At 43.7% G+C, this 20,136-nt stretch overlaps 1 protein-coding gene across 1 annotated transcript; it reads left to right on the forward strand.

The window, feature by feature from the left end:
• Positions 1–212: 212 nt before the first annotated feature.
• PPP1R17 (protein phosphatase 1 regulatory subunit 17) lies at positions 213–19,612 on the forward strand. Its single transcript, XM_047695448.1, has 5 exons — positions 213–271; positions 6,134–6,240; positions 10,242–10,394; positions 11,913–12,065; positions 18,403–19,612. Exons 2-5 carry the CDS (start codon positions 6,159–6,161, stop codon positions 18,480–18,482), a joined length of 468 nt encoding a protein of 155 aa, XP_047551404.1. The 5' UTR covers positions 213–271; positions 6,134–6,158; the 3' UTR covers positions 18,483–19,612.
• Positions 19,613–20,136: the final 524 nt, after the last annotated feature.

Raw genomic sequence — 20,136 nt, forward strand, 5'->3', positions numbered from 1 at the left:
TACTCAAAGCACAACTCCATATTGTGTTTTTGAAACGGACAATTATTGCAGTCGGGAACAGTGGCAGCGAGATCAGTCCTCTTTCCCTCTCCATCCCCCTTGCCCTGGCGCCTGTGAAACGGAGCATCCCCATGGCAACAGCAGCAGCTGGTCCCTAGATAAGAGGAGCTGGAGCCCGGCAGCAGCCACTGCTGTAGAAAAGCCTGCCCAGCTTCAGGGAGAAGGCTTGTCCTCCCCATCTCTCGCCTCATCCCAGCGCCTGCACTCATTGGTAAGTGCCTCCGATTTTTACTCCAAGAACTTTCATGGCAAGAAAAGCAAATTCCCAATAAGTTACAGGTTCTTTATGATTGCTGGGACAAAGAGGGCTGCAGCTGGTGGAGCAAGGGTGGTGGGTAGGGGGTGGGGGCAGGAGTGTGCTTTCTGGAGCAAGGCTAAGCTGGGGCTAGATGGGGAACGGGGAAAGTTATCACCCTCGAGACATTTTTTTCTAAGGAAGGTAGAGTCCTGAATTCTGTGAGAGTCAGAATTTTTGCAAATTCAGTTGCTAAGTTTCCAGAGGAACATTGGTATATCTGTGTATTCAAAAGGTGAAGGAGGCTGGGGAGAGTGTGCTTAGTAAAAAACCCTTTCCTCCTAGGAGAGTCACTCCTAGGAAGAATACTGCACATTTGTCTTTTAATGAACAAACTTGATTTTAAAATGTAGTACTTTTTGACCTGAATTCAATCCTCTAGTTAAAAAGAGATTTGACAAAGGATATGAATTGTACATCATCAGACACCACATTGGACTGTGGTCATAACCTTCTAACTTTTTATTCCATCGAGAAAGTCCAGAATTGATTACTTTGGGGAAATTCTTTAGAATTTTTTGAAATTTCATTACTACTAAGCCAAGTGTCATCTCGCTCCTGACAATCAGTAGTACCATGTTTGCCAGACTTGGAAAGTGGGGCAGGGTGGGGGGGTGTCCCCCATTGGTTTGTAGCTTGGAAGCTTGGATCGCACTAATCTCATTACTAGCTTCAGAGAAGGCCAGAGATGGGGCAAGGAGATGGTTCCAATGGTTCAGTTGAGATATACATGTCATAATCACAAAGGGAGGACGGCAAAGAATAAACAAAGCAACCTACACTTCTTGAAGTGTCAGCATGCGCTGGGATCTGGGCTGGAACCTTACACACAGTGTATTGTGAATACTCTCAGTCCTGGAGAAAAGCCACCATCAGCCCACTTTACAGATGTGGAAACTAAGTTTCCAGGAGGGCATACCACTTTTCCAAGTTCACCCAGCTAGAGAGTGGTACAGGTAATCAAACATTTGCTTCTATCCCATATTGCACCAAATGCTTGCTGTCAGTGACCTTGAGTTAAACTTCATATTCTAACATCCAACTAAGGAACGTACTCGGTATCAAGAAGGGCAAAATGCCCAGACTCACTTCCGACCTCAGATTGAACTGATGGATGTTTTTTAGCTGAGGAACTGGCACTCCTGCCCTAAACCAGGAGCGGGCTCTGTGCTGGTGGAGGTGGGCTCCCCCCACGCTGTCCTCAGCTTCAGCAGCCGCCCTGCCTTGTCTGTCCTTCTACATTCTTCTGGAGTTCCTTCCCAGGTCCCTGGTATTCCAGGTCCTATTCTCAAAAGAGAGGGTGACTCTTGCCATTCAATGCACAGGTGACCTGTGTGTCGTGTGATGTCAGTTACTGTAGCCCCTCCCTCAGTGGTATTTGAATTTGCAAGTGTCTCTCTGTGAGAAGAAGGGCTTTGTCTCTTGTGAAAAGGAAGGTAAAAATTAGCAAGAGGAAGTTGCTAATATTTAATATCGGGCCCTGAAAACCTCCTCAAACCCCTGAAAGCCTATTGCTTGGTTTCCCTCCTGCACATGCTACACCAAGCCGTCCTCATTCTCTCAAATGGCATCGAGAAAGTTAATACAGACCCACCATCCTTTATTCTCTAATTGAGAAATCTAAAATACTCTGAAGACCAGAAGTTCTTAGTTGTTCTTAAATTCAACATAAATGCATCTGGTAGCAAGACCTGAGCTGAGAGGATATGAACCTTGGTGTAGTTTTTATTCATGGCATTTGGTGCTCATGTTCATATTTTTGCTATGGAAGTAGTGGGTGTGACTGTGGGGTTTCCTGCGACCCCTCTTAAGAGGGTCATGTAGGAAAAATTTCCTGATTCCCATGGCTGACATGGCCCCATGCTTTCCAGGGGAGGCAGGGGAGCATGACGGCATCCACATATGTCACCGTGTGATTGTTAAAATCCAGAGATCTCACCAGGCACACAAGAAACCACAAGAGAAGGTTAAAGGGTCGCAAACCTTTGTGCTAGAGAACAGTTCATGCAATCCCCACAAGGCACCACGTACGAACGGCCCTAAACTGGGGCACCTGGGTGGCTCAGTGGGTTAAGCCTCTGCCTTCCGCTCAGGTCATGATCTCAGGGTCCTGGGATCGAGCCCCGCTTCCCCCTCTCTCTCTGCTTGCTGCTCTGCCTACTTGTGATCTCTCTCTCTCTGTGTGTCAAATACATAAATAAAATCTTTAAGAAACGGGGGGGGCTAGCCCCCTGGTTGGAATCTGAACACCCGAGGGACCAGGAATTTAGGAATGCAAGAAGAGCCAGCGTTTCAGAAGCTCCTGAACAGAGAGCTGCTGAGGGAGACGATGAAATCTTCCTGGGCAGCATGACCAGAGCAGGGTCCTCTGGCCGGTGCATGGAGTAGGGAGGCTAAATTAATGAAAGGAAAGCATGGGTAGGATCAGGAATCATAAGTGGAAATATTCCATTTCTTTTTTTTTTTTTTTTAAGATTTGTTCATTTATTTGCCAGAGAGAGCGAGAGAGAGAGAGCATAAGCAGGGGGAGTAGCAGGCAGAGGGAGAAAAAGGCTCCCCGCTAAGCAGGGAGCCTGATGTAGGACTGGATCCCAGAACCCTGGGATCATGACCTGAGCCGAAAGCAGATGCTTAAGCAACTGAGCCACCCAGGAGGCCCCCAGATATTCCATTTCTTAGTTCAAGAATTAGACTGGCTCACGTCTAACAGTGTTTTCACTCACCAAGCGCAGCCCTTCTCCCTGAGGAGAGGAGTGGTGAGTGGGTGGGGAGGGGTCATCTTACACTAACGCTCAACAGGCAGGTAAAGCGACAGTTACTAAGGTGACACTACACCAAACCTCCATCTCCTTGCAAATTTGTTCCTTTCTCTGTGTGCAACTTCTCTGCCCAGAAGAGCTTAATGACATCATCCACCATAAAAGTCTCTTCTAATCCCCTGGGCAAACACACCCTTGCCCAGCTCAGAGTATTTTTTTGCTGTAAAAGCCCCAATCTGAAAACTATCTTTCAGCCCCCTAGCGCACGGAGGCTGGGCAGTCCGCTGCTGGCACCCTTGCAATCACACTGGTTTAAACCAGTGTTGTTTCCCCCGTGGACACTAGGTGCTATCTTGGGGGGAAAGCATGGGCCCTTGCCTTGTCCAGGGACTTCGGACACTGGCACGACTCCCCTGTTAGGGGGACGCTTCTCTCTCTCTCTCTCTCTCTCTCAAGTCCAGTACTGTGAAAGCTGTTTTGCTCCGATGAAGCCTGGCTCTCCTGTGGTTTGGTATCTAGACGAAAATGAAAGATTTGATTATTTTTAGCACTTTTTGGTTATACAAGCTGGACTTCATCAGCTACAGAACAATGACTGTCATAGACTGAGTACGCACAGTGTACAAAGCAGGGAGCTATTCTAGTTAACCCTTATATTAACTCAGTGAGGTAGATACTGATATCTCTATTTTACGGATAGGAAAATGGAGGATAGGAATGGGATAGGGGGACAGAAAGGGACCCATATCCTTGGGTGCCCAGCTATGGGTGCACCACAAAGATGCTAACTAGCTTTCGCTCATTCTAGCACAGCAGCTGTCGCTTGTAAGAAGAAAGGGCAAATGTGATTATATTGTACTTGGGCTCCATTCACCCTCACTACATCCCAAAGATTTCTTCACCGAAGTCATACAGTTTTTTAGGTAGAGGGTTGAAATTTTACCTGGATCCACTGGAACTCAAAACTCAGATTCAGATTAAATAACCCACTATTGGGCACACAGAAGAAGCCATATGACCCAAGTACAAAGAAGAGCTGACTCTTCAATGGGGGACCATTGCCAGATGGGACCTAGAGTAGAAGGCAGGAGGCCTGGGTTCAAACAATTACTCTGACTCTGAGCATGACACTAATACTAGGTGACTTCAATCTTTTTGAGCCTCAGCTGACTTTCTGGAGAATGAGTATTTTTTGACTAGGTCCTCTGTGGGGTGACTTTCAGCACAAAGTCAAGGACAGAGCTCTTGATTTTCTGCCCAAAGAGGAGGAAGATATAGCTAAGTAGTTGCACAGGCCGTATTTGAGGCTGTCACTTCGCCTGGAGGCCTCAGCATTGAGCCCACTCATCCGGACTGATGGTCCCATAGCTCGCCCCTCTACTCAAGCAGGTGGGAGCTAGCCTCCCAAGTGAGCCACATACCTCCTCCTGTTCCCGGGGAGCTGGCAGTCTCTATACAGACACTAACGCAATGGTCAGAATTGATTTATGCTAAAGTCACTCAGTACAATCAGTGTGCTCAGAGTAACACTAAAAGCCAGGGTCAAGGAACCTGTGAACAGCTCCATCTGCTATGCAGTGATCTCAGCTGGTAGGGGGAGAGGCCCTCCAGGCTTCCTGGAGAAAACTGGCTTATTCTTCAGAAGACGACGGAGTTGAACTCATTCTACTCAAAATGTTAACACCACTGGTCTCTGTGTTCATCCATAGACCAGTGATCCAGGAATCTTAAGAAAAAAGGATCAGTTTGGGTCATTTGAATCTTATTCCTCTCTAAGCTTTCTTATTATGATGGGACATGAGTAATAAATTATCAGAAAGAAACAGAATCAAATTCTGTAAGTCTCAATTCAAATGCATTTCTCATTCAGACCTGACACATGTCCATTCCGGATTTCCACTCCTCCTGGACAAGGGCTACAACTAATAGCTCTGGAAAGTTCAATGGATTTGTGGTTTAGGAAAAATGGGGGGAGCAGACTTGCTCTAATGTCAGAACTCTCTAAGGAGAAAATAATAAGGATCCATTTCAAGAGTTAGATTTTTTTTCCTACCAGGACTTTACCACCTGGAATATGGATAGGGAGGAAATCTCTTTACTTTGTAGTTAATTTACAGTGTACATTGCATGCTATATATGTGTAATGCAATATTTACATACATGCTACATATATTTAATGCACATGTGCATATAAAACATAGCACTTAATGATAGAAAACCAGAAGCTTGGTTCAATTTACGTTCAGTGGAATCATGTCCTGAGAGTCTTGCGTGTCTACTGGAAATCTTCAGAACTAGATTTGGATCCAGGCTATTTAGTAACTTGGATCTTGGCTATTTAATAGTTATGTGACTAAACAAATTAATTGTGTTTTCTGATTCTTGGTTTCTTCATCCGAGAAGAAGGCATAATCTTATTACACAGAACTCAATAGAAAAATATAAGCAAGAGTTAATCAAGATTTTCTGTAATTCTCAACTAACTCATTTCTAATTCAGAATTGACAAGTATTCATTCTGAAACTCCCACAGTGCTTCTGAAAGAAGATAAATATTGAACATTTGATGCATGACAATTACCAACAAATCCGTGTGTGTGTATGTGTGTTTGTGTGTGTTGTTTCAGTTATTTTGACTTAAATCTTAAGTTAGAGCTTCCAGTAGGTAAGTAAGAGAAGCAGATTTGAAAAATAGGATTAAATTGAAAACACAGTAGTGGGGCGCCTGGGTGGCTCAGTCGGTTGAGCGTCTGCCTTCGGCTCCGGTCATGATCCCGGGGTCCTGGGATCGAGCCCCACGTCAGGCTCTCTGTTCGGCGGGGAGCCTGCTTCCCCCTCCTTCTCTCTGCCTCTCTGCTGCTTGTGATCTCTGTCTCTCTCTGTCAAATAAATAAATAAAATCTTAAAAAAAAAAAAAAGAAAGAAAACACAGTAGTAAGTGCTCAATAAATATACTTATTTCACAAGTGAACAAATGAGCAGAGGACACACTAGTAGGCTTGTTTCTTATGCTTCCGTAGTGCTGGAGAAGAAACACCTCCTTCGATGATGTCCACTGAGCAAATGCAGCCATTGGAGCTCTCAGAAGACAGACTGGACAAGCTAGACCCTCGTTGTGACCACTTAGGTAAGAGCTCCAGTGGGAATGGCAGTAGCAGAAGTCAGAAAGGAGGGGCCTCTGCCATTGGGTTTTCAGGCAAGTCAGAGGGAGGCCCCCTGAAACCTGATCATGTGGGCCTTCTGGTGACAGCCAACACCAGATGGACAGGCAAATAGCCATGACTCTGTGGGGTCTGCCATGTAAATATTAGTGGAGGCACTAGAGAGAGGTTCATTAGAGTTAGAAAAAGCGAGAAAAGGCATTGTCCTCTTTTTTGGGTCTGATGGAGTCCCAGGCAGAGCATTTTTGAGGCAATAAATGGGACGTGGCAGCACGGTTTGTTTCCAATATTTGTCGGCACAGTTATACCCCATGTGCCGTGCCAATAAAATATTTCAAATATCTCTCTTTGCCTATCAAGACAGAATTTTAAATAGCCTTTTTCTGCTTTATTGTCAATCTGTTTCCTTCCCAGAACTGACTTTTTGCATAACCTTTGTAATGAAAATACCAGAAACATTTCTGCCTCTACCCATTTCTAAAAATGAGATGCTCAGACTTTTGATGGATGGGCTTTTTGCATATTCATAGCATTTGTTTATGTCTCGCCTGGTTATGACTCCCCCCCCCACCTCTCCCCTCTCCCCATTTGCCATCAAGATAGTTTATGTTCAGGATTTCTCCAAAAGTGGGGAAAAAGTGCAATGGAAGTAAAAGTCAAAATCGTAGCAAATCTCTTGCTCCCTGTACTGTGCATTGAGTCGTATCCTGGGGTGGAAGGGTGACCCATGACTGGTCCACATCCAGCCTGTACTTCCAGAGACCCCACAGCTGGGCAGCACCCATTCTGAGCAATATGTATTCGTTCAACAAACGTCCATGGTATGTATGATACGGGGAGAAGTTAACTGTGCTATGGGGCAATAAATTTTTAAAGTTGTATTTTCAGCCAGGCCTTAAGAAACATAGGGGAGGGGGGTTAGGGATGGGGTGATGGGATGATGGGCATTAAGGGGGGCACTTGATGGAATGAGCACTGGGTACTGGGTGTTGTATGCAACTGATGAATCACTAAATTCTACCCCTGAAACTAATAATATAGTGTATGTTGATGAAATTGAAGTTAAATAAAGAATTTTTTACACTAAAGGATGTGAAATCATCTAGTATATAAGCAGTACTCAATTAAGTTCCCCTCTCACCTCTTTTTTCTTGTATATGTAACCTTAAAAGCATATGGTTCAGTACCTTACATGCAGTATGATCTCAATAAATGTTTATTAAATTGAAATGATTGGATGGATTTATTCAAATCCTTTAGGTGAAAGGAAATATTTATTACTATTAAATATGGCTGAAGAGAATCATGCTGTTTGATTTTTTGGTTATGTACTGTGATCTTTGGATGATGGAAGCATAATAATGTGTGGTTACTAAGTATTTCTAATGGTGGTTTTCTCATGTATATTGGGTTTTCTAAAACAAAGGACCGTCCAGACATAAAGCCCAATAGACCATAGCAACTTGAAAAGAAGAACTATTTCTTATTTGTCTTTTTAGTCCTAGAATCTTGCTCAAGGCCTAGCATAGAGGACGAGCTTCATCAGTTTTTGTCAAATAAATACATTATGAATGACACAGGTTGTCTCTAGACCCACAAAACTGAAGTGAACATGTTTGACACATTTAATCCTCCATATTTTAAAGACACTGACATGAATATTTTCATAAAAAGAAATAGAGAGAGGGGCACTTGGGTGACTCAGTCAGTTAAGGACCCAACTTTTGATTTCGACTCAGGTCATGATCTCGGGGGTCCCAGGATTGGGCTCAACGCTCAGCAGGGAGTCTACTCAAAGATTCTCTCCCTCTGTCCCTCCCCGAAGCTCATGCACTCTGTCTCTCTCTCTCTCTCTCTCAAATAAATAAACCTGGGGCACCTGAGTGACTCAGTAGGTTAAGCAACTGCCTTCAGCTCAGGTCATGATCCCAGGGTCCTGGGATCGAGCCCTGCATCAAGCTCCCTGCTCAGCAGGGAGCCTGCTTCTCCCTCTCCCTCTGCCTGGCACTCTGCCTACCTGTGCTCTCTGTCTGTCAAATAAATAAATAAAATCTTTAAATAAATAAAAATATAAATCTATCTTTTTAAAAAAAGGAACCAAGAAAAAAAGAAAGAAGGAAGGGAAGAAGGAAATGAAGAAGGGGCTGGAAAGATCGAGTTAATCTCTAAATTTCCCCAAATTCATTCACAGTTGTAGATGTACCAGACGGTAACCAGACCATAGTGAGTTTCCAGAGGACGCAGACAGCTTCATTGTCTGTGGCTTCTTTGAACCTTAATGGACTACCTCCTTATTCATAACATGCTTGAGGTCATTCATTCAAGCATACATTCAACAAATATTAATTTTTTCAAGGGGATAAAATACAAGATATCTGTCATCAAAGAAGGCAGAGAAGACTTATGCAGAAAAAGTGCTACATGAGCAAAAATCCTGTAGATATCCAGAAAATGAGAAAGGACGCCCAAGACTGGGAAGACTTATGGAGACAGGGCAGGGAGGTGGACCTTCCTTTGGACCCTGTAGGTTAGAAGGTGAGCAATGACCAGAGTGAACATTCTCTTGAGGATCTAAAATATATCAAATGTAACAACTGCTTTTCAACATTTACCAAATGTAGTCATCTCTCTCTGTCTCTGTCATTCACATACACACACACACACACACACACAAACACACACACACTGATTTAAAATTATCCCCACTTTAGAAGTTGAGACAATATTAAAGTTCCTAGAAATTAAGGGCCAAGTTCTCAGAACTAATAAGTGACAGAGTCCGCAACTGAACTCAGATCAGTCCATACCACTTATCCATTCAAGATGCATTTATGGGAGGGAGAGGCAATTAAGAATTAAATTATCAAAAGGATATAATCCTTAATCTCCAAGAAGGCTCTGTCAAGAGCAGGAGATAAACCACGATAGATTAAACAAGTGTCATTGTTAACATGGAGGACATGGGGAGATGGAGAGGAGAAGCGAGTTGAGGGAAATTGGAAGGGGAGGTGAACCATGAGAGACTATGGACTCTGAAAAACAACCTGAGGGTTCTGAAGGGGCGGCGGATGGGAGGTTGGGGGAGCCAGGGTGGGTATTAAGGAGGGCACGTATTGCATGGAGCACTAGGTGTGATGCAAAAACAATGAATACTGTTACACAGAAAAGAAATTAAAAAAAATAAAAAGTGTCATTGTCTAGAACAATGACAGAGATGCTCAAAGAAGCACGCCATCACCCAAAGCATTGAGGAGTTGGATGGAGCAGAGAACATACTCTCATGGGCGAGGAGTGATCAGATTGGACTTATCACACACACTGACATCTGATGGACATGATACAGAATCCAAGCTTCATGAGCTCTGGGGATGGAGGAAGGTAAAGAGCTGAGTAAGAAGACAAGAGGACCTGGAGTGAGGATGGGCAAATGGGAGAATTGCAAAGCCAGGGGGGAAGTGAATGAAGAGACCAATGCTGAAGGCAAGTGTGAATGGTCAGTGTGACCCGGCTGGCCCCAGAAATGAAGGCAGGTGAGGAATTTGCAGAGAACCTTCCCCAAAGACTAAAGAGCATGCATGGCTCTGCACCAGCCCATGCAGTCTTCAAGAGAGCAAGCCTTGAACAAAGGATATTAAAGAGCATTTAGCACAGAGAACCTATTCTATCAGAAATTTAATTCAAGCCCACTCTGACTTGCCTAACTGTATTTTAAAGTTCTTCTTTGCTTTGATTATCCAGCCACTAGAACTCTCATCATTTGAAGTCTCATAGACGATTCCAGTTTTCTGTTTAATTCTATATATTTGTGCAAGACTATGAAGGTCCTCTGTAGACTAGCCCAAAATATATAAATCCTTTTCTTTTTCAGACCACATGGCTTCTACAAGTAATTGGAAACCAACCAGTTTGTGTGTAAACCTTACTCATGTTATATTCTTTTTTTTTCTTTGCATCCTATCAAAATCAGATGACCTTTCAGACCAGCTCATTAAAGACTGTGATCTCAAAAAGAAGCCAAGAAAGGGAAAAAATGCACAGGTTGCCCTGAATGTTGAGTCAGACCAAAAGAAACCAAGGAGAAAAGATACACCAGCATTGCACATCCCACCTTTTATACCAGGTAATGGACAACAAGGTCAGTTTGCATGTCTGTGAGGGGGAACCGCTACCACTAGATCACATTGATCTTAGAAAAATTTCCTTACCTATTTGGGTGTTTTTAAATCACTGGTACTATCCCTGCACCTGTCTTCGTTATAATATGGCCAGCTGCTGTAGAAAACGAATTCCAAAATGTTAGCGGTACAACACAAGGGTTTTTTTCACTCATCAGTAGTGTGAGCTGGGGAAGCAGGTTCTGCTCCAAATGGTAATTCAGGGACTCCAGCTGATGAGAGTTCGGACATCACTGGCACATGGCATTCAAAGTCACCATGAGCATCAGCATCTGGCAGGCAGGGGGACGAAGGAAGTAGGAGAGGTGGCAGGGTTGGGGGGAGGGGCAGAATAGACTGGAAAACTGGCCCACTCGAAAGTGACCCACAAATGTCCCCTGACTGCAAGGGCAGCAGAGAGATGTCGCCCAGCTGTGTGCCCAGGAGAAAAGCAAAATGGTCTGGGGAACAGCTAACATGTCTCTGTAACAACCTCATGTGTGATGTGTGACTCTCTCGTTTCCCCAGAGTTTTGTGTGTTCTTATTTCTTTCTCTCCTTCCCTCTGGGCCACTGATGTAATGTTCTCTCCACTCACAAGCCACTTGGAGCGAGACAAAACAAATAGAACACAGAGCTTCCTGAGAAGGAACCGTCAGTCCTCTGAGAAATAATGGAAACACATAAATGGCTGAAATACTCAGTAAGCTGTAAGGCTGTAATGACGTCCTTCCAGAAGGACCTCAGGAGCTCAGCCTGGGCAGTGGATTGTGGAAGGTTATATAGAAGAGGCTATTTTCAGGGAGTTTGTAAATGATGGAGAGAAATGCCATGTGTGGGAGAAGTGAGAAGGCAGGGAGGTCACTGAAGAGCCGAGCATATGGCTTACAGAGAAGCAAATGATCCACCACCCTCACGAGGACGGACCTCGGAGGAGGACAGACCTGGGCTGGCTTCCTGGCTTGGCCCCCTACAAGCTGTGTCACTGTGGGCATGTTTGCTTTGCCTCGCCTTCCCCAGATAGGTGATAGTGGTAGTAATATTAAATTCCTCCAGGTTTTGTGAGGCTAAAATAAAATCAGGCATGCAAAACCCTTTGTGTCATAGATTCAATAGATGTGAATTTCTAATATAAAAAAAGCTCTTGTTAAAATAAGTTTGAAAAGCTATGTTGACTACCATCACTAGGGATATGTGCAAATACGCATGCATCGTCCTTACGTATCAGGATAGATGTATTATTTTTATTTATTTATTTATTTATTTGACAGACAGAGATGACAAGTGGGCAGAGAGGCAGGCAGAGAGAGAGAGGAAGGGAAGCAGGTTCCCTGCCAAGCAGAGAGCCCAATGCAGGGCTCGATCCCAGGACCCTGGGATCATGACTTGAGCCGAAGGCAGAGGCTTTAACCCGCTGAACCACCCAGGCATCCCAGGATAGACATATGTGACCGTATTTCTCCCTCTGTTCCCCTAACCATGCAGGTGTGCTTTCAGAACACTTAATTAAGAGATACGACATTCAGGAGAGACACCCAACGGGCAAGATGAGTCCAGCTCTTCATAACACTGACCTGGAACCGAAAAAGCCAAGGAGAAAAGACACACCTGCCCTGCACGTGTCCCCCTTTGCAGCAGGTAAAAGAGCTGATGCAAGGCACTTGCAGGGGGTGATGGGAATAGCTCAGGAGCCCTGCCATCTGGAGGTACCACGGGCATGGCCTCTGTCCTGTGTCACCAAAAAGCTTTCTGTGGGGGTAGCAGAGTTTACTGCTGCCTTTCAGGCTTACCTTCCCTGGCAGCTCCCCAAGGACTGACTTGGAACTGGGGTGGGGGGTTTCAGAGCATTCCTTGTGCTTCAGCAGATCTGGGCAGGTCCACTGAGCCAATGAAATAGAAATGTCAGTGGGTCCTTGAAAAGAGTTGAAATCTCCTCCTCCCCAGCCTTCCTTCCATGGATCATGCATCCTACAAATGATGGCTGATTCTCCCAACACCTGGCTGGATGTATTGACCAGATCTTCACTGTGAGAGACAGAGAGAGAGAGAGAAAGAGAAAGAGAAAGTGAGGCATAGAAATAGTGAGAGCTACCTTTAGTAGCAAACTCTAGAAATGATTCCTGAAAGTATCATCTTTTTTTTTAGATGAAATTGTGTATTTATTGTTAATTTTTTCTGTTTATGATAATGGCAGTTTAGTTACTGTTTGAAAAAGCTTTTAGTGTTAGAGCTATATATGGAAATGTTAGAGGGAGTTTGCTTTACAATACTCAAAAATAAAGACAATTAGATAAAACAAAAATGACAGAATGTTAGCAAGTATTAAATACATAGTTCTATTTTGAAAACTCCCATAATAAAGTTAACTTATTTTATTTTTTAAATTTTATTTTATTTAAGTTCAATTAATGATCATATAATGTATTATTAGCTTCAAAGGTAGAGTTCAATGATTCATCAGTCTTGTATAATACCCAGTGCTCATACATCACATGCCTCCTTAGTGTCCATCACCCAGTTACTGCATCCCTCCACCCCCCTTCCCTCCAGCACCCCTCAGTTTGTTTCCTATGATTAAGAGTCTCTTATGGTTTATCTCCCTCTCTGATTTTGTCTTGTTTTATTTTTCCCTCTCTTTCCCTATGATTCTCTGTTTTGTTTCTTAAATTCCATGTAGAAGTGAAATCATATGATAATTGTCTTTCTCTGATTGACTTATTTCACTTAGCATGATACCCTCTAGTTCCATCCATGCAGTTGCAAATGGCAAGATTTCACTTTTTTTAATCCCGAAAGAATCGTCTTCATGAGAGCTATATTAATATGTGTCGAATCAAAGCCTCAAATCTTGCCGAACTCTGTGCACAGCCCAAGGCTATATACAGCAGCCGGTATGTGAAGTGTAGTCTTCTCCCTGACAACTTTATGGGGAGGTTAGGGAATAAGACATGTACACTCATGATTAGATCATTAGACTGAGAGTGAGTGTGTGTGTGCATGTGTGTGAGTTTTATATAGATATTTAGAGGGAGGTGGCAGAGAAGAAAATGTACTCATGTTTATTGAGACCCTACTAAATATTAGATACTGAGTTTGGTATGTCTCATGGATTTTTTAAAATCAGCTAAATAATGCAAGAAAAGTAGCTATTAACTCCCTTTACAGATAAAGAAACTGAAAGATGGCATTGATGGATGGATAGCTTGTTGGCTGATTGGTTGGATTGATGATGAGATGATTAGGTGGACAGATAAATGGACCAAATTATGTTCAAGATCAAATGCAATGAGTGGCAGAGCTGAGACTCTAAGCCAGGTCTGTGTCTCCTGTGGGCAGTTTCTCACTGTACTGTGGTATAGTTGGGACTTTCAGCACTATGGCACTCAAGAAGGGACACTTTGGGAGATGAGATTTTGTTGTTATAGAACTATGTTTGCTCATTATTTTATTTAATAAAGAAAAAAATGAAAGAAGACTAAGAAGAAGACATCATGAATAGGCAGTCAGGGGTGCAGACAAGGTTACTGATTTCTGTGGAGCAGATCCAGGCAAAGAGGCATGGGGCCTGAGGAGGCACTTCTCTGGAGAAATGGACTGAGGACCAAGTGGCAGGATCTGAACTGCCTCAAACACGCTTCTCATAAGCGACATACATTCCTACCCGCACTGATCCTCTGACACACCACACATTTCCCCCCTAAGCTCTGCTTCTGTCCTCGTTCCAGTCACCTTTCAAGACTCAACCAGTTCAGAGCCTCTGCTAACAGACTCCTCCAAGTCCAAAATGAATCCTTTCCATTCTCAACTAACTCTGTCGTAGACATGAGCATGCAAATACCAAGTTTTTGTCATCTCTTTCAGTATGGTCTTCATGGCTCTTGCTGCCATTATCAAAGCTGTCCTTAACGTTGACTTACATTTGATGAATTCATGAGAACTGTGCTAGCATTGACCTTGATATCTAGTCCAGTCCCTTCTATATAGCAATGCTCAATAAGTATCTGTTGATTTGATATTCTATTTGGAATCGCAATTCTGCAGTTGCAAGTTTTTCATTGGGAGACTTTATTTTTTACCTATTTTTGCATTTGTTTTTGTTGAAGTCCTCCTAGGGGAAGACTTGGTAGTGGAACAAAAATATTTACGGGCAGAGAGTCACCTTAGCACACAGCAAGAAGGTCTAAGTTTGATCTCTGGTTCTGATCATTCTAGCTTTGTGACCCTGGGCAACTAGCACAAACAAAAGAGTCTCCTTCATTTCATCCTTCTCTGAAAGGAGGACCATAAAATCTGTCTCCCAGGATTGTTAACATAATTAAATAAAGCACATAAAGCACTTAGCACAGATCCTGGATTTTTGAATGTCCTCAGTAAATGTCAGTTTCCTTCCATTCCCCTCAGCCTTATATTCCTTGAGATTACTCAAATCATTTCTAAAGGTAAGAATGTTCCTAGCCACAGTGTTTTACCTTTCCATATAAACCCACTGATTCAAGGGACTTCCTAGAATGTTGAGCCCTATTTATCTGGCCGTGGATGCTGCCTGCATCCCAATATCTACATCTTAGGAGAGCAGCTTCCTAGTTGAATAAAAAAAAATGTTTCTCAAACAGGGCAAAGCACACAGAGTTGGAGAGGGAGGCTGTATATTCATGGACTCTATACACATTATGGAATTCCTTGAATCAGCAAATCTCTGTGTTGTATTTGCAATTATAGATGGTGTTCTATGACTCTAGCTTTTATTAGCATATTAGCTGAAGCACTTTATTTTTGAAGAGCCTTTTAGTATCTAAAGATTTGGCAGTAATCGAAATGCTAGTTAAGCTGATAAGGATAGAGCCTTCGGCAGATGTTCAGAGAGACTCATATTGGTTCTAATAAGGGTGTTGAGAGGAACTCACAGACAAATGCACTCTGGAGACATCTCCTCTCATTAGCCCTTGGCAAGTGAAGACTGGACAAGGATTATCTCTCTCTTCTAAATCTCTTGCTAACTACCTTCATTCCCCTAGGTTAATGAGCTTATTTGACAGGTTCCAACTGCCAGGCAACTCCTCAGTGAGAAGTCATCTCTGGCTTCCTTGCCAACCTAACGTTTGTTCCCAACTTGGCCCACATTTGCCAGGGACCCCATCTTGGCGACTACATGGCAGGGTTCACTGAGTTGTGATTAGTAAGATCCAAGTAGCTGAGACCTGCTTAAAGGAAAAAGAAGTCTTTAGTTAAGCTCTGTGGCAAAGGGAACCAGAGAAAGTAAAGAATCATGAGGCCAGTTTCGCGGATGAATAAACTGAGGCTCAGACACGTTAAGTGACTTTCTTAAAGTCAAATGACAGCCAAGGAGGGCAAAGCTTTCTGGCTCTAGTGTACATTCCTTCAATGACACATCTCTGCTTCCCACAGAACAGAGGATCAGGACTAAGGAAATCAGACCTTAGTGTATATCAACCTCATTCATCTTCAAAGGAACAAAGTCGAAGATCTGAAGCATCAAGAATAAAAATGTATTGATGACAAAGGAGTCACTGATTTCAGCCTCTAAAAAGAATGCTTGGGGCGCCTGGGTGGCTCAGTGGGTTAAGCCGCTGCCTTCGGCTCAGGTCATGATCTCAGGGTCCTGGGATCGAGTCCCACGTCGGGCTCTCTGCTCAGCAAGAAGCCTGCTTCCCTCTCTCTCTCTCTCTCTCTGCCTTCCTCTCCGTCTACTTGTGATCTCTCTCTGTCAAATGAATAAATAAAATCTTTAAAAAAAAAAAAAAGAATGCTTAATTCTACCAATACAAATGCTAGTTCACTTTCCACTTGAAATCACCTCCTGTGTCCCTGTGGAAAGCCTAGCCTACTTTGGGAAGGGCTGACCTTGATGACTAAACAGGCTCCTCCCTTCCCTGAAATCCTAGGACTTTTTTTTTTTTTTTGGCCCAGATGCTCATCTGACTATGTTTCAACGATACCCCAAATAATCAGAAATTTGACTGGGATCTGGGAATTTATTTTTCTTAAGATTTTATTTATTCATTTGAGACAGAGAGATACAAAGAGAGAGAGAGCATGGGCAGGGGGAGAGGTAGAGGGAGAGGCAGACTCCCCTCTGAGCTGGGAGCCCTACATGAGGCTCTATCCCAAGATCCAGAGACACTGACCTGAGTTGAAGGGCAGATGCTTAACCATGCCCTGGGATCTGGCAATTTAAATACTCTTGCCCACTTTGAATCAACTCAAATCTGGCTTAATGTGAAAAGATATCAAGGAAATCAGAATGGAAAGATTGGGGACTTAGCATTAGTTTACTTCTGTTCTCCTACCATGATAGCCTTAATTCCAAATAAAAATCCAAACCTCCTTGCAGCTGGTAGAAGAGAAAATATCTCCCACTGTGCTTCATAAGTGATTTATGCAAAATCCTCAGTTTCAACCAGACTCTTGAAATTGTTTTTCTCCTCCAATAAATATCAGCTAATTGGTAAAGAACCCATATGAACAAACTAGGAACTGAATCAAATGAATAGTCATTAAGATCAACACATAGTTTTCATTAATTTGCCACTCTTGAATGGAGTCCAGTGTTGTAGAAAGGCCTCTTGTGGTGCACAGCTTTCTACCCTCATGTTTAGATCTTTGTAAAATGCTTAATGAATGGAAAGGTCTCTAGTTGTGAGAATGTGGAGGCAATGCAAGGCAGTGGTGGTTGCCTGGAGAGGATGACAGAAATCATGGAGAACTCGCCTTGAATCATAGCTTCCTTTGTCTTTTTATTAAAATGGCCCTACTTCATAATTTACAGGATGAGCAGAACCACCCAGCCCTCCTTGGATGGTCTTCACTGGGCTGATCAGTCCAGAAAACTGTGCTCAGTCCTCTGAATTCCAACAACCAGTAAACTTTTAAAACATAAACTATATTGGAGCCCAACACAGGGAGAGTTTTGAATTTTGCCTAGTAAGACTACTAAAAAAACAACCATCTGATGCTCCTAAAATTTCCAAAAAGAAAGGATATTTTCATTCCCAAAGAAGAAAATCAAATAAAAACGAAGAACCTTTTCAAATTGTAGCCAGAGAACTTTATGAGCACTCACTGTGCTTCCTTGAACTTCTCCTTTTGCTCTGAACCATGTAAACTTTATCACCCACCGGTCCTGACGTTTAGGAATGACATGTCCAGAGCCCCAGCTCAATCTTTTCCCCAGGTGTTAGAAGAACATATTTAATTCTGACTTCCTGCTGCTGACCCATTCCTTTGTTTATTTATTTGACAGAGAGAAATCACAAGTAGGCAGAGAGGCAGGCAGAGAGAGAGGAGGAAGCAGGCTCCCTGCTGAGCAGAAAGCCCGATGTGGGGCTCGAACCCAGGACCTGGGATCATGACCTGAGCCGAAGGCAGTGGCCCAACCCACTGAGCCACCCAGGCGCCCCTGACCCATTCCTTTGAAAGGGGAACTGAACTAGCCCGTGTGAAGGGAAAGGAGAAGGGGACTCGGGCTCACAGGTGTGGCTCAACACTGTCTGTGTATCTCGTTCAGGTGCCACAATAACCCTTTACATAAGTATCAGGGCACTCCTTTTCTATCCAAGAAAATTCAGGTGTGAAAGTGTTATCTGGCCCAACCCAGACTGGATGAGTGGCAGAATGAGAGGTCCAAAGCAGATGGATTCCAAAGCCTGTTTGCCTCTCGTCTTCCTGGTCTGCAAGCTTCAATGCAGACCGTGGACTGGGAGGTCAACATTGCCTCTGACTCCCAGGTCAAGCATCTCCTGGTCACCAGAATGGTGGCTCATTGAGTCACAGCTCCTCTGGGCAGGCCAAGTGAGGCACCCAGAGCCCTGACTCAGGCAGCACCTTTAACACTTAGCTCCGCAGACACTAGGGGATTTCTGGGTTGCCATGCTCTTGTGCGCCGTGTCTGTGCTGGAAGGTTGTCTAATATTTTCATTAGAGGCACTTAATTGCAGATCGGTGCTTTGTTTTGCAGGTGTGACACTGCTCAGGGACGAGAGACCCAAAGTGATCATGGAAGATGACGAAAAGGATGGTGACAAGATAGCTATTTAAAGAGAGTTCCCCTGAGACCACTTGTAAATAGGTTAGATTGGTTCCCGGTGGCGACCTAGAAAAAAAATAGACTTGCTTCTGCTCTCATTTTGTGATAGTCCGCCTTTGAGATCCAGACACCTTTCCCCCAAGAGGCACGCTGTATCAGATTGCCAGGCCCTCTTTGTCTCACTCCTCTTTCTTGAATCCGGTTTCTATTCCCACCTCTTGAATTTTCATTTTCTGAGGCAGTTGAAAAGGGAACAGATCATTCTAAATTAGGAGGTAACAGGGAAGCTCTAGTGTTCGGTTTCTGCATCTTCTGGATCAATCCATGGAGCAAAGAATACGAACAGCATGGAAATGCTTTTCTTGGTTTATGCTGGTGGGCAGGTCTTGACTTCACATTATCCAAACAGCAGTTCAAGTGCAGACAGCCTGTTGCCAGTTAGAGAGCTGAGAATGTTTGGGTAGAGACTCACTGATTGCTTTGGAGAACATGGTCTTTTATCTTTTTTGTCTTTCCTCAAGAGTCCAAGAGTCTCTGGTGACATTTCCAAGGTCCTTGTAACCAATCCCATAACGGTGAGTGAACCAGGGGCGTCACTGCAATCAATCATGCATTGGCTGAAAATGCCAGAGATATAGGGAGTGCTGGTCTACTGAGAAGCTTAGCAACATATCCTATTTATTTTTATTTTTTGAAACATCTCTTAACCACATTGTCCTGAGATTTGTGAGTTGGTCACACGTGAACCATTGCTAATGATAGAATATTATTTGTGATGAATTTACTTTTAAAAAATTAATTAAGGCCAGTGGAAGGCCACTCCCATATGTTTAGCATTCTCACTTATGTAGGCCCCCCATGCTTTCTTGGATGGGAAGGAAAGATGTAGTGTTCGCTTCTGAGCAGGGGTCTGTACAGAACCTCTGCTCCAGCCTGCTGTCTGTGGCTGCCGTAGGGAGACTTTGCATCATCCAACAGACAACAGACATAGGGAAAGGCAAAAATTGTTGTTCAAAAGTAGAAAGGGGGCTATTCAAACAGATCTTGCCTAAAAATGGTCATTTCCAAGCTCTGTCCACACCCTGGCTCCAAGAGGCTTTCTCACAAATGTGGAAAAGACGCAGGACACTTCTGAAAATAAAAATGCTTCTGACCACATCTTTCTGTCCTGGTGCATTTCTTCTAAAAATTATTTACTTGAAAATATAAAGAGAAGAGTTTGCAAAAGAGAGTCACAGGATTGATTTGTTTGCTTTTGACCCACCTGGGCTTAACAAGGTTCGAATCCGCTATTAATATTTAACAATCCAATCAGGAGAATTTGCATCAGATTCTAGATTTCCAGATCCTCTTAGAAAAGCACCTCAAGATCTGACAACCTTGGGCCTGATTAGAAGCATGACACCTGTCAGCTGATGCTGGGCACCGGACGCCCTTTCAGAAGGAGCGCACGTTCCACTCGCCCTCTGCCCCCGCTGGATTACATCACCCGCTGACTTCACCGACCAGCCTTCACATTTGGGTTTGGAGCCTCTGGTGAAGGCTTGGTGTTCCCCCTGATCTCTCACCTCTTTGATCCCAGGGCTCCCCTTTCACTTCCGATGGCCTCAGTCACTGTGTCAGGGGGTGTTCAAGCTACTGGTTTAGGTGTAAGCAGTGCAACAG

This window comes from Lutra lutra, chromosome 11 (assembly GCF_902655055.1).
Source record: "Lutra lutra chromosome 11, mLutLut1.2, whole genome shotgun sequence".
Lineage (NCBI taxonomy): Eukaryota > Metazoa > Chordata > Mammalia > Carnivora > Mustelidae > Lutra > Lutra lutra.

Excerpts from the sequence above, each read along its gene's own strand:
- PPP1R17 (XM_047695448.1), top strand. The coding sequence starts at position 6,159 with ATGATGTCCACTGAGCAAATGCAGCCATTGGAGCTCTCAGAAGACAGA. Across the intron at positions 10,395-11,912 it reads CATCCCACCTTTTATACCAG|GTGTGCTTTCAGAACACTTA; the intron begins GTAATGGACAAC and ends CTAACCATGCAG. Across the intron at positions 12,066-18,402 it reads CGTGTCCCCCTTTGCAGCAG|GTGTGACACTGCTCAGGGAC; the intron begins GTAAAAGAGCTG and ends TTTGTTTTGCAG.